The following is a 14,259-nucleotide window of genomic DNA, read 5'->3' as shown; positions in this document are numbered from 1 at the left end:
GTAGACCATATTAGCAAGCAGAGGCGAAAGCAGACTTGGTTGTGCCAAAAGGGATTTTTTTTTTCTTCAGAGAAAGTAACAAATAAACCTTGTTCTAAGCACTTCGAGACTATTGTCTAATTTACATCTATGAGGCCTGTAAAGGACACACTTTATAACCATTTCACAAATGACGAGATAGAAACACAAAGAATGGTTTGTTCAGAGGTAAGCATGCGGCAGAACGGGGGCTCGCCACAGGTTGTGAGGCCAGAATCAGATCAGCCCTGCTCCGTTGGAGATGGTTTCAAATCTGGTGTGCGGGACCCACAGGCTAAGCAAAAACCAACTCTGAAAGGGACGGAGGGATAGAACCAGCTGTTTGAGCATTTTCATCGGGAAAGCCTCGCTTTGGTGGAAGCTGACCCTGGAGGGGGAGGTTGATGAATACCTGGACAGCCAACACGCATGTCCAGTGTGTTAGTTGTCTGCACTGTTAGCGAAACTAAACACCTGGGAAAAGCCACTTAGGGAAGGAAAGGTTTGTCTAGGCTGGCCCGAGTCCCCAGGGGGATGCATAGCATGAAGGAGGCCTGTGCTCACTTGGTCTTCTTTCTCTTTGTTCCATCCGGGATCTCAGCCCAGGGAATGGTGCCACCCACTTAGAGTATGCCTTTGCCTCTCATTTAACCCAATCTAGATGATGCCCCACAGACATGCCCGGAGGCTGATCCGCTATGTGAGTCTAGAACCTGTCAACTTGACCATATTAACTACTACTTAAGGAAATATATATACATATATGTATATATATATATATATATATATATAGCATTTCTCCTGTTCTCCCCAATATTATTACAGACTACATTCCACTTTGTAACTATGCCTTCCAGTGTTGATGATAAAATATGCTTAATAATGAAATTCTGGATTTAGCCACCGCTATATTTTCCTGGGTAACAGATAAACCAACAGTGTGTGTGTGTGTGGGGGGGGGGTTCCCATGTGATCTGTGCTCTAAAAGAGAAAAAAAAATTCCCCATATGTGACTCAGACCTGCAAGGCGCACACCCAGCGAGGTCTTAATGTTTGCATTTCAAAGAGATATTTCTAGATGCTGGAAGAATTCTCCCTGCAGGGTGTCAGCGTTTGCATTTCTAAGAGACAGTTTTAGATGGTAGAAGAATTATTCCTCCAAGGGAAAGAGAGATCTGTAGTTGTGTACTTCCTCAATTGTGGGAAGAGAACCCAGCAGCCTCTCTGCCTATTGCGGCTAGACTGTGCAATCAGTTCCCTGGCTGTGGTTTGTTTTCCTCAGGAGGTACTTTAAGGAGCTGGGATAACCCCAGGATTCGGCGTTGAGGTGTTAGATAAAAAACAAAACGAAAACAAAACTGATGTTTGTGCAAGTTTCGTAGGCTATGAAGGTCGATGAGATAATGTGTACCAAGAATATGCAGTTTTTACTGGTCAAGGCCGGGGCCTAGTCGGGAGAAGGCTCAGGGGCCTTGACTAGAGACTGATTAAAAAGAAAAGTCTGTTGCCCGGGTAGAAACCCTGTGTAGATAGAGCCCCAGGTTGGCATCTCTGGATCAAGGCTATCTAGGATGGCTGTGTCAGAATTTTATTTAGCCTTCTGGTCTGAGGGAGGAGACCACTCATGACAGATCTGCACTTAGAATATGAAATCCTCCAACACTGTTTAGTATCTCTGGTAGTTAAATGAAAAATGTAGGAAGCAGATACTTTCTCTGTGTTGTATCTTCTGCAACCAACAAACGCTGTTGGCTTTGTGGTTCGTGGCCACCATGACTCACATTAAAATTTGGTCCCCAATATATTGAGATGTGGGAGGCATTTAAGAGGTGTTACCCCTCCCCCACCAAAGGAACCCATGGCCTTTGGTGGAGGGAGTTTCATTCACTGGGCTGGATTAACACCAGGGCACGCATAGTTATAATGAGGTTGTGTCTGGTGTGTGGTTTCCACTACACACACGCTAGCTTGGCCTTCCCCTTCCTGCCACAAATTAAAGCCATGTGAGGCTCCACCAGGAACCTAGCAGATGTGGGTGCCCATTCTCACAGGCTTCCCAGCCTCTAGAAACAGGGCCTCAAATAAACCTGAAAGAATTGCCCAGTCAGGTCATCTCATATGGCAACAGAAATGGACTTCTTTGAACCTTGTCTTGATGCTCCGAGGTGTGAAGCCTCGCTCGCAACGTTGTGCCCTGGCTGTGACAGAGGAAAGATGTGGGGTATGGAGACACCATGGTAAGGACCAGCATGTCCCTCCTTTGCCCTGGACTTCCGGCCTTCAGCAGTTGTGTCCTGATTCTCTTGGCTCTGCTCTGGCTGTGTCCACTTCCTGCTGACCTCTGTTAAGACCATTCACATTCCAGTGCACAGCTGACCCCCTCCCCCATGTGTGAACTTCTGCAGCTCAGAGGAGCTCACTCTCCTTTCACCCCTGGGACCCAGATGGGAACCCAAGCAGATAAACGTCACATCTTTGAATTGATGAAGAAGACATCTAGTCCTGATGGATTACAGTTTTCTCATCTGTAGGTGAAGGGTACAGGTGACCTCCAAGGTGCCCTTCAGCTCTTGCATGATAGTACCATGTACTCCATGGTACAAAATATTCATTTTTTCCCCCTCTAAGACAGGGTTTCTTTGTGTAGCTTTGCAGCCTGTTCTGGAACTCGCTCTGGAGAGCCGACGGGCCTTGAACTCAGAGATCCACCTGCCTCTGCCTTCCGAGTGCTGGGACTAAAGGTGTGCACCACCAGCCAGCTCATTTTATTTTTTTAATGATAGGTTACATTGTATGTACGCATATAGCACGATGTTCTGAGAATGCACACATTGTGAAGTGGCTGACATCGTAGCATCTCGTGTAGGTAAGGACAATGACATCCACTCACTGATCCGTTTGTTTGTTGTTTGCTTTGAGACAGGTTTCTCTGTGTAGCCCTGAATGTCCTGGAATGCTCTGCAGACCAGGCTGGTCTCAAACTCACAGAGATCCACCTGCCTCAGCCTTCTGAGTGCTGGGATTAAAGGTGTGCGCCACCATCGCCATGTCCGGCCACTGATGAGCTTTTAAGAAAGCCTTGTTATTGGCCATATGGTACAATGGATCTTGAATGGCTTTGAACCTCAGTTAGCTCCTTCCACCTCAGCCTCCTGAGGGTTTGGGTTATGGTGTGCACCCCAGGCCCCTTTATGTAACCTTTGACCAACATCTCTCCATGCCCCACCCCCATGCACACACACTATGGTGCAAAGGATGAAGCAGCCACTGTCTAGTTCTCAGAGCTTCGGTCTTGTCAAACATGTGTGAAGATAAGCTGATATATATAAAACAAGGACTGAAAATAAGTAAAAAGTGTGATGTTTAGAAGAAATGCCATATTTTTAAAAATTATTTTTCTGACTTGGAATCCAATTTCTTTTTTATTTAATTATTTTTATTTAATGTTCATTAGTGTTTTGCTTTCATGTATGTCTGGGTGAGGGTGTTGGGTCCCCGGGAATTGGAGTCACAGACAGTTGTGAGCTACCATGTCAGTGCTGGAAATTGAACCCAGGTCCTCTGTGCCCATGAATCAGTAAGCTCGCCTGTGCATTCAGCAAACCTGTGAGAGATTTAAACCTTGGCTTCTGAATAACACATTTGACTTATTCATAAATTGAGTTTGCTACATTCAAACTAATATTTCATACGAGAAAGAAGGTTGAAGGATTTGTAAATCTCTGCTTTCTATTCCCATTGCCCCTGCTCAGGTCCTCCGCTTCATGTTTGGCTCTAGTCTCGAGACTGAAATTGATTTACATGACATTTATATTGCGTAGCAACTAAAACAGATCTTCAACACAGAATCACCCCGATGGGCTCATGTAAACCACTAATATAGAAATGTCACCCGTGCCAGCTGGCCAGCCAGGATCATCAGTGCGAAGATGTTTACACAGAGAGGAGCTAGCTTTCTTCTGAGCAAGGACAGGTCGGACTTGCTAAGGGGCAGAAGCACCCCTTCATAACCAGATGCACCCTCGCTACTTGTCAGGGCGACCCTGAGAACCCTGTTGCCCCCGTGTTCTCATGAACGGTGGCCTTGGGCTCTTCCAGATGCACGATCTGACTTTTGTACTTCTCTTGCCAGTCCTCCACGATGTACTGGTGGTAGGGGTCCTGGGAATGCTCCCGCCGCTTCGACTTCACCGTGCTCACCAGGATGGCCACCACGATGAAGGAGAACATGCCAATCATCACCATGAGGTACAGGATGACGTAGTAGAAGTTCTCAGCGTCGACTCTGGCCTGCAGTGCCTGTTCTTCGGCCGTCGTGTTCTTCCTCCAGTTGTCCATATAAGTGATGAAAACCTTTCTGAAGACATCCTCCAGTGTTTGTGTAAAATTAGCTAATGTGGTCATGTCTCCCTTGCTGTAATTAAATGATAAGACAGGTTAGTAAGACTAAGGCCCTACCTTCATTTGGCTGCCTTCAGGGAGGTCGGGAGGCAGATGCAAGTGGAGAGAATGTAATAATTTCATTTCTTTTCCTTTTTATTTCTCTTCCTTCCTTCCTTTTTTGAGATCTATTTAATATGTATTCTGCCTGCAATTGCTGGGAATTGAATTCAGGACCTCTGGAAGAGCAGCCAGTGCTCTTAACCTCTGAGTCATCTCTCCAGTCCTGAGAAGGCAATTTCTCCAGTCTGAGAAGTCTAGTGATGGATTAAATTCAAAATTGGGTAGTCTTTAAACACATCCATTTTTATTCATTGTTTGACTGTACTATTACAATAAAATGCAATAGAAGACATAAAGCTGTATAAAGACATTTATACATAATTATATATGCACACATTAAAAGGGGAAAGACTAAAAGGAAGTAGATCAAAATGTATACATTTTATCTACTTATATATATATTATATATACATATGTGTAGCCATATATTTTTGTGCTTTTTTTTGGTGTTTTTCTTGAATGTTGAATTCTCATCAATCATCTTGCATTTCTTTTTGCTGAAAAAAAAAAACCACTCAGCCACTAACAGAATGCATCCGTGTGTGTGTGTGTGTGTGTGCGCGCGCATGCGTGTGACATGCATTCACCATGTTTGCTGTTGCACTTGAACGAAGCAGTGGGCACTCTGCTTTTACAAATTGTGGGGATTTAGACAGCATTGGGGCAAAAGTTTGCAAAGGTAGATTTTTTTAAAAAAATATATCCTATGTCCTAGGTTTATCAGGCATGTCCATCCTGTGGCCCATTGGCTGCAAGCAACACAGGACAGCTGTGCATGCAGCCTCAAAGCACGAAGCTACTTAAAACATTATGACATTATGAAGTGTGTGTGTGTTGCAATTTATGGGATTTTTTCCTTTGTAACTACTTGATTTCATAGTTCTGGTGTGAACTTATTTGGTGACATTTGTCACAGTGTCAAAAGGTCAGTTGTGACTACTAGACAGATTTTACACAGACATACACACTCTCACACACACACAGTAGAAAAGAGTGTTTTAGATGCTGATGCCAAAACATAAACTGAGCATTCCTAAATCCTCAGGTCCACCTTTCCTCTTCATCCCCACTGCCTCTGCCCAGCCACTGCCATCTCTCTAAACACCACGTGCTCCTCTACGAAGCATCTCTTCAGGCTGTGTCCGCCCTTCTCTCTGCACAAGGATGCTCTCTTTACCAGAAGGGAAGCAGGGCGATGCCATCACCTTACATCACAGGATGTGGACCTTCCTCATGGCCTAAAAGTAACTTCCTAATTCCTTAACAAGATTACCTGGCCTGGCCTGAGTTCCCGCCTGACCCAACTCTGCACTTATCCCTTACAACAGGAGACTCCGTGCAGCCAGCAATGGCGCTTGCTTTCTTTCCTCCCAGCCAGTTCTCACCTGAGGACATTTCAGTCCAGCCTCACTACCTAGGATTCTATGCCTGCTCCCCTGCCTGCACTCTCTCTGTTCTTTAAGGCCCCGTGTGAACTGCCTTGGACGTGTGTCTGTACTCTCCATCACGAACAGGCAGTGCCAGCCAGGCACCCTTGTCTGGAGATGACCGCCCGCGGATTTCCAGGAATTCTCCCATGCAACTCGTTCTCCCAAATTGCCCTAGCTGAGAATCTTGCTCCCAATACTCGTTTTTCATCTGACTTAAAAAAAAAAAGAGGATATATTTATGTGTGTGGGTGTTTTGCCTACATGTATGAATATGCACCAAGTTCATGCTTGGTGCCTGAGAAGGCCAGAAGAAGGTGCTGGGTTCCTTGGAACTAGAGTTGCAGACACTTGTAAGCCACCACGTGTGTGCTGGGAACTGAATTCCAGTTTTCTCCAAGAGCAAGTCCTCCTAACTGCTAAGCCATATCTCTGGTCCCTCACTTGACATTTTAACTTCTGTTCTTCAAAGGTCTTTAAGATCTCTCTCTCTCTCCTTCTCCCCAGCACTCAAAGCCTAGTAGGCTAAAAAAAGAAAGTTAGCAAACAGATGGGATTGCTCCCAGGTGTACTGGAAACTGCAGAAATGTGCTGCTGCCACCTTAAACGGTGTTTGCTGCGGCCGAGCAGAGCCAGACTCGTTTTTCTCCATAACATTTATGTCTGCACATAGGGAGAGCTGAGTTCCGTTTCAGGGGACTCCTAGGCTCCCCACGGTCTAACAATCTCTTCCGCAGGTATCCTGAGGTGAGAGATTGTAGCAGGGCATTCCACTGGCGCCACTCAGGCCTGCTTCCTGGTGTGGGCACATTTGCCAGCCCTTGAGAGCTGAGGGGGGCCTGCACCACCCACTATTGGCTCGGCTCTTTGCTCTAAGCAGGTCACGGGTGCTTTTTGTTCAGGCTTAATCACAGGCTTGAAAGGGCCTGTGAGGATTAAATAAATGCCTGGGTGCTGACCTCTGTCCAGGCGAAGCAGACTCTGGGAGGAGGGTTCACGTTTTCAATACCGAGACATGAGATGCGGCTGGGCCGGAAAGTCTGGTGTTTCCCGACCACGGAAAGATTCAAAGCCCGGTGTGAAAGCAATCTCACTGATAGGGGTTTGTTAAAACACATTCAAAGGCTAAGCAGAATGCGCTATGGACGTGGAAAAGGGAACATTGGGGGAGACGGGCACAGCACAAGAGGGGTCAGCGAGACGGGGAGAGGAGCTGTATGAGAGAACTAACCAAAGCTAAGTACGGCGCATCACACTCCGTACATGGATCTTCAATAGGAAAGCAGGAGCTGGGAGAGGCTCAGCGGGTAAAGCGCTGACTGGCGAGCCTGAGGACGGGCGTCTGGATCCCCCCCAATGCATGTAAAGCTGCACACAGTAGCGCTTGCGTGCATATGTAGTCCCTGCACTCCTGGGGTGAGATGGGAGGGGGATACCAGAGGATCCTGGGAAGCTAACAGGCCGCTTTGCCTGGAGAACACAGCAGCAAACAGGAGACTGTGTTCCAAATGAAGTAGGTGAGGACGAACTGTACACTGAGGCTGTCCTCCAATTGCACTTGTGCTCTGTGGTACGTCTGGTCTGTAATCACATGCACACACGCACACATATGCACACACAAACTCACATACAAATTACAAACAATTGAAAAATCTCCAGATTCTAACGGATAATAGCAAGCTATCATTAAAAATGATAAAGGAGTTAATTTAAATTTTGATTCCTAGAATAACCACTGACTTGATAAACAGCCGCCATATTTGGCACACGTACGTGCCCCTTATAAGTCCCAAGGGAGGCATTTTACTTTAGTAATACCCAGAGAACAGTTGTGTGCAGTCATTTGAACTGTATGAGATTGCCTTAGGTCTACGCAGGTCTAACTGGTCAGCATCACGTGGTTCCACCTAGCGGGAAGTGTTATCCCCACTAAACGGGTTTTACTGAACAGGCTGGGTGCCCAGAGGACAGAGACCCGCTTGCTCTTTGGCGGGGTTACGACCACAGCCTAGCACTTAGGTCTGTCTAAGATCAGGGCTCTCAAAGGCTGTTGTGCCTGGGCTAGAACTGACCGAGACCAATGTCCAGTACTCAGCCTGTCCTAGCGGAGGCCACACAATGTGGTAACCATGTTTTCGGCTCCTGTGGCTGGCTGGCTCAGCTGCGTAAAGGCCAAGGATTGAGAGCAGAGCCTGAGCTTGCATGCTTCCATTGGCTGTGCCCCGTCTCTAGATCACCATTGGCTGTGCCCCGTCTCTAGATCACTGAATGATCCCCCAGTTCCAGGCCCTCCTACCACAGCTCTATGAGGTGACCGCCAAGGACAATCTAGACGTGACAAGGAAAGTCACACGTTTGACCCTAATGACCAAAGCTTTCTTTGCTTGAAATATGGTGATGACTACCCTTATACGCGCCAACAACAGACAGCCAAGTCATGAGTTTTTATGGAAAAAGATATAGTTACCTACATTTGTCATGAATCCTTCATTTAAAAAAGCACCTTCAACATTTTCATCTGAAGGCAATTCTGAAGAGATGAACAAGGAAAGGTTCGGAAGGGAGGGAGGCGGTCTAGAGGGAAGGAAGGCAAGCATGCCCAGAATGTGTGTGTGCACGCGCGCGAGTGTGTGCACGTGCATGTGTGTGTGCACGCGCGCGTGTGTGTGCACGCGCATGTGTGTGTGTGCATTCAATTTTCTGAAATAAGGAAAAGGGAAAAAGTTACATAAGTCTCTTTTTAAAAGCTGTATAATGAAACTTACCTACACGTGCGTGAGCAAAGCAGGAGGCCTTCTGAAAACCAGGCTCTGCCCGTCTTGCTGGTGTGAGCTCTCAGGACTACACAAATCTCAGCAGGCTGGGCGCTTTCAGCTTGAGACCCAGTAAACCCTCACTGACTGGAGTCTGCAGCCCTGGGCTTTTACAAATCCAATGTTTAATCTTAAGTGGAAAGTTAAATACTGGCTGGCAGCCGGGAATTAACCTCGATGCCTGGCTAGGAGTGGGGCACGGAGTTGCCGGTATGGAGCCTGGCTGCGGGTGAAATAGCTCAAGTTCCCTCTTTGCGATGGCTGTGTGAGCTTCTCCTGGGGAGATGTGGGCACCTGCTCACCCCAGAGAAGGCAACAATGACAGACAAGAGTTACAATTCCCTCCAAATCCATCCTGCTGAACCAATGAGTTTACAGAGTTACTTACAGGACCATGGATGAGAGGGTGCTTACAGGAGGGTTGGTACCACCCCGCTGCCCCTGGAAACTGCACACTCTATACACATAGATCCTGAGATCAGAGTTGCGCAGGACAGAGTGCAGGGACTAGAATCTCAGGTGAGGTCTAGTGACCTCCCCCCAACTCCTAGAAGGGAAAGTCTGTGGGTGACGACGGCTCTTGTTGAGGGTCTCTCAGAGGTAATCACATATATCCTGACTAAGATGGTAGCAACGGTTGTGCTTAGAGAATTCCACAGCAGGGACCCATGATGATCTCCTGCATCAGTGAACAATGAAGATCGTCCCTCACAGACATACTCACGGGCCAACTAGGTCTAGGCAATTCCTTAAGTGAGATTCTTCCCCCAGATAATTCTAGGTAGTGCCAAGTTGACAATACGAGTGGACCAGGACAGGGGAGGGTGGTGGTGGTGGTCCCCAAGCCCAAGAACTAGCATATGTGAGCATCACCACATGCCAGGGGCTTCTCCAAGGGTTTATTATAGTGACTTCATATCATCATCGTCACAACCCAGTACACAATCTACTGTGAGTGACAGCTCAGAGAAATCCAGGCCCAGAGAGATGGAGAGAGCTAGATAGGCCAAATGTGTGCCCAGATTTGAATCTAATTTGAGAAGGGTCGACTAACATCACTTATGGGCTATATAGCCATTTGTGATCATGTGACACAAGCCGTTTCAGACCGTGTGACACAAGAGTGGCTAGGTAAAATAAAATAAAATTAACTTTGCTTTCCAGATGGGTTTTCCAACTAGATGGTTCTCCAAAGGACACGGTTTGAAGCCTACTGAGTGTTAGAGGATGATAATGTTCCATGTGTACTAGGTATAAGATGTATCTGTAATTCTGCGCCTCATTCCCAGGATAGCCCTAATTCCCTTTACTACAAAGACAAGGCAAACCCAACCGATAACCAGTCTGGTAGTAGACCAGTTGACTTATGGGCACCTCCACAGTAATGGAATTTGGATGTTCCAACGAGGGGTCACTGGGTGGTTGTGCCTCCTGTTGGTGGAACGAGTAACAGGCATTGAAATTCCTCCTAACTCAACCTCAAAGGTCTAAGTTCTATTGTTACCGCGAGAGGACCTAGAATGGTACATGTATGGTAATCACAGTCAGTTCTGGAAAGAGGTCTGTCATGGAGGCTGACAAACTCAGGTGAGTAAATTACCCTGGACCTGACATTTGTCTTCCTCGGCTGTGAGATGGGGATGGGAAGGGTCCGTAGTTGGGCTGTCATTATATGAGACACTGGAGATACCGCGCCCACCACACAGCTTGGCGCATAGTAAGACAGCAAGTTCTGTAGACACGTTAACTTTATCATTATGAGAAGGAAACAAGAGGTGAGCCAGTGAAAACTCACCATCCTGAAAAAAATGGTCCAGAACCAGGTCTCCTCAGTAGTTTATCTTAGGATCCCCCTTACCCACACCCCACTACACAATTTATAAAGCAGATTTAGAGCATGGCATGGCCTGAGGTACTCAGGAGTGGACACAGAAGTGGAGTGTAGACATGGCCCTGGTATCAGAAGCCGGAGAAAAAGGAGAGGCAAGAATTATGTGACATATCCGGGCAGGCCGCGGCCTTCTTCACTGCAACAGGCCCTCCACAGACTCACTCGCCAGCCAGACACAGGACACACGAACACAGCACTCTCTTCCAAGCCAAACCTGCTATGGATTCCCAGCCTCTCCCTATGTGTGGTGCACGTTCTTGAAACCCAGTCCATTGCATTTGCATTTAAAACAAAACTTTTTCAACAGAGAACCATGGAGGGGCCTTAATTCTAACCAAGTCTGGCTGTCGTGTTACCAGGGCTGTTCTCAGGCCTTCCCCATGTATACCAAAGAACAAACAAGTCGCTCCCACTGGATATCATGGCCAAAGTCAGGCAACAGGGGACACAGAAAGACACGGCGGGGACCCCTCAAATCAGCCAGTGCCTCCTTAATTCATACCTGCTAAGGGATGTCCTACACTGGTCCTATCTTTAAAATTTATATATTGATATATTGTTGTGTAGACTTATGCAGTATCAAATAGAATTATGAAACTTTTAATCAGGCAAATTAGCCTGTCCTCTAATACTTGAACTTGTTTTGGGATGAGACTGCTTAAAGTTTACCCTCTTAGCAAAATCAAAATGCACAGTACCCAACTATTATCTCTATTCATCATACGGTTCCGCAGATCCCAAAGACATATTCAAAATATTTGATTCTGGAACAAACATTACTTTTGTTATTATTTGCACCCCCACTTTAAAGGGATATTTTACTCACACAAAAACAGTGACAACGTTTTAAAAACTGTTGTTTATTTATTTATTTTTTTAAAGACAAGGTCTCAGATCGACCTGGAACTCAAAAACAGACACTTATATGCAGGCACAGACGTGGACACATGCACACACATGTACACACACAGCGCACACAGTGCACACACACGTGCACACATGCATGCACGCATACACACCTTTGTTCCTTCTGACTGCTTTGACATCTTTCTCCTTGTCATTCATTTTCAGCTTGTTACTATTTTATACTGAAATGGACATATTTTTACAATAATTCTACCTGAAGTTTAAAAAATATCTCTTTAAAGTAATTCTGGAAACCTCTTAATGGCATTCTTCCAACATTGGCTATGCTGTGACTAGTTCTCTCCCTACCCTTCATGAGCCTTTTCATTCCTCTCACAAATACTGCGGACCATGCCTCCCATCGTGGAAGCTTGTGTGTCCTGAGCACAGAGTGTAAACACGCCCTTTGGGCGACACTGCAGGACCCTGGCGATGCAGGCCAGTGTGTCTGAAGACTGTCTGGGTTCTGGTGCCACGAACCAGTCTGATAGCCCGTTATAAAAAACAGCTGTCAGCAGAGAAGGCGCCTTCCCTCAGGTGCGGCTGTTCTGCTATACTTTCTCCTTTTGGCCCTAAATCTCCTCCTATTCAGGAACCCCCTTGGGCTTGCCTTCCTTTTGGATCAACCACGAATTTGCTCCTGGATACCTGTGACGGTTTTCTCTGTGTTTGCCCTTGCTTCTGCGTTCCTCAGAGGATCCAGCTTGATCTGCTAGAACATGCTATTCTCTGTCTTAAAACCCACGACCAGTTTCTATCAGTTCAGAATCAAATATAAGTCCTTCGTGCCTCCTGCCAAGCCACAAAGTAATCCTGCTTCTCGAACCCCTTTCTGCTATGGTGTCTGTACTTGTTTCTCATTGCTATGCCAGCAAATTATCATAAAATCACTTACTTACACAAACTGCTTATCCTAATGCTCTGAGGGTCAAAAATCCATGCAGTCTCAATGGAGTAAAACCAAAATGTCCCCCAAGGCTTCCACAATCTGTTTCCTTATCTTTTCCAGCTTCTGGGGTCACTGACATTTCTTGGTTCATGGTCTGTCCCTTCCTGACATCGATTCACCCTCTCTCCAGCTTGTATTCACGTCTTCCCCTCGACTCTGATCCTCCTATCTCACTCATATCTGAGGTGGGATTCCCCTCTGTATGCTATGAATATGTTTTATTACCATTGGTTAACAAAGAAATTGCTTTGGCCTATAGCAGGGCAGAATATAGCCAGACTAGGAGAGAGAGAGAGAGAGAGAGAGAGAGAGAGAGAGAGAGAGAGAGAGCAGAGAGATGCCATGTAACTGCCAAAGGGAAAAAAAAAAAAACACCAGAACAGAACCTTACCCAGTAAGCCACAGCCTCATGGCAATACACAGAAATGGGTTAAGATGTAAGAGTTACTTAATAAAAAAATCTGAGCTAATTGGCCAAATAGTGTTGTAATTAATATAGTTTCTGTGTGATTTTTAGGTCTGAGTGGCTGGAAAACAAAATGTAGCCTCCGCCTACACATATAAAGTCCTTACGGATATATTCAGCTCACCTGAATAACGCAGAACAATCATCCTGTCTCAAGATTCCCAGCTGTCACACCTATAAGGTCAATTTCCCACGTAAGCCATCACGTGCCACAGGTCTGGGGTTAGGGTGCAGGTCCTTTGAGGGGCTTCTGCGCAGTGCGAGTCAGCAGCTTTGCAACGGCTGCTTCTTGTCCTGCTGTCCTCCAGGCCTTTGCCTGTCCACCCGTCGTGTGGACTCCCACTCGGTCACTGGACGTATTTCCCGGACAGTACTATTTTTATTACTTATTTACCTATTTATTTGTGCGTGATGTGTGCATTAATGTGTGTGCGAGTAAAGAAGGGGACCACTCTAGGGAGAGGAAACTGATTATTAGAAGAAGGAAGAGTGACTGGGGTAGCAAGAATACGACAATTAACACAATCCAATATGATATATGTTGTGGAATATTAGTTTAAGATGTGTTACATTCATTTACGCTGTGGAATATTTGTTTAATGATGCAAAAATATGCTGCATTCTTTTATGTTGCATTTGTTTAATTCTATACAGCTGTGTTACTTTGCCTGCCTAAAACACCTGATTGGTTTAATAAAGAACTGGACAGCCAATAGTTAAGCAGGAGAGAGAAATAGGCGGGGCTGGCCTGCAGAGAGAATGAATAGGAGGAGAAATCCAGGCTGGAGAGGAAGAATGGGAGAAGTGAGGAAAAGAGGAGAGGAGGACACCAGTAGCCAGCCACCCAGCCACACAATCAACCACAGGGCAAGAAGGAAAAAAAGATATATAGAATAAAGAAAGGTTAAAAAAAAAAAACAAGGAAAAACATAGCTAAAGAGAAACAGGATAATTTAAGTTAGAAAAGTTGGCTAGAAACAAGTCAAGCTAAGACCAGGCATTCATAAGTAAAAGGAAGCCTCTGTGTATTTATTTGGGATCTGGGTGGTGGTCCCCAAAAACAAAAAAAAAAAACAACTACAAATATATGCATGTGTGTTGGGGGGAGGGTCCCCGACATCTTGCAAATGCCCTACCACTGAGCTGCCTAACAAAGCCCATCATTTCGTATGGCAACTAAAAATCTAGTTAAAAATCCCAGCACATCTAAATTTTATAGACAATTAAAATACCTTTTGAAAAATTAAAGTATTCAGGAATAATGAAGAGAGAATTACTATGATTCC

General features: G+C 45.8%; 1 protein-coding gene across 1 annotated transcript; it reads right to left on the bottom strand.

Annotated features, from left to right (window-relative positions):
• Nucleotides 1–4,050: 4,050 nt before the first annotated feature.
• Nucleotides 4,051–4,586, bottom strand: Kcne2 (potassium voltage-gated channel subfamily E regulatory subunit 2). The gene has a single exon (XM_050164814.1). It carries the CDS (start codon nucleotides 4,420–4,422, stop codon nucleotides 4,051–4,053), a length of 372 nt encoding a protein of 123 aa, XP_050020771.1. The 5' UTR covers nucleotides 4,423–4,586.
• Nucleotides 4,587–14,259: the final 9,673 nt, after the last annotated feature.

Source organism: Alexandromys fortis, unplaced genomic scaffold (genome assembly GCF_014885135.2).
Source record: "Alexandromys fortis isolate MF-2015 unplaced genomic scaffold, M_Fortis_MF-2015_v1.1 scaffold_162, whole genome shotgun sequence".
Taxonomy (NCBI): Eukaryota; Metazoa; Chordata; class Mammalia; order Rodentia; family Cricetidae; genus Alexandromys; species Alexandromys fortis.
Note: the sequence above shows the minus strand (reverse complement) of the source record. Positions and strands in the feature narration are given on the sequence as shown.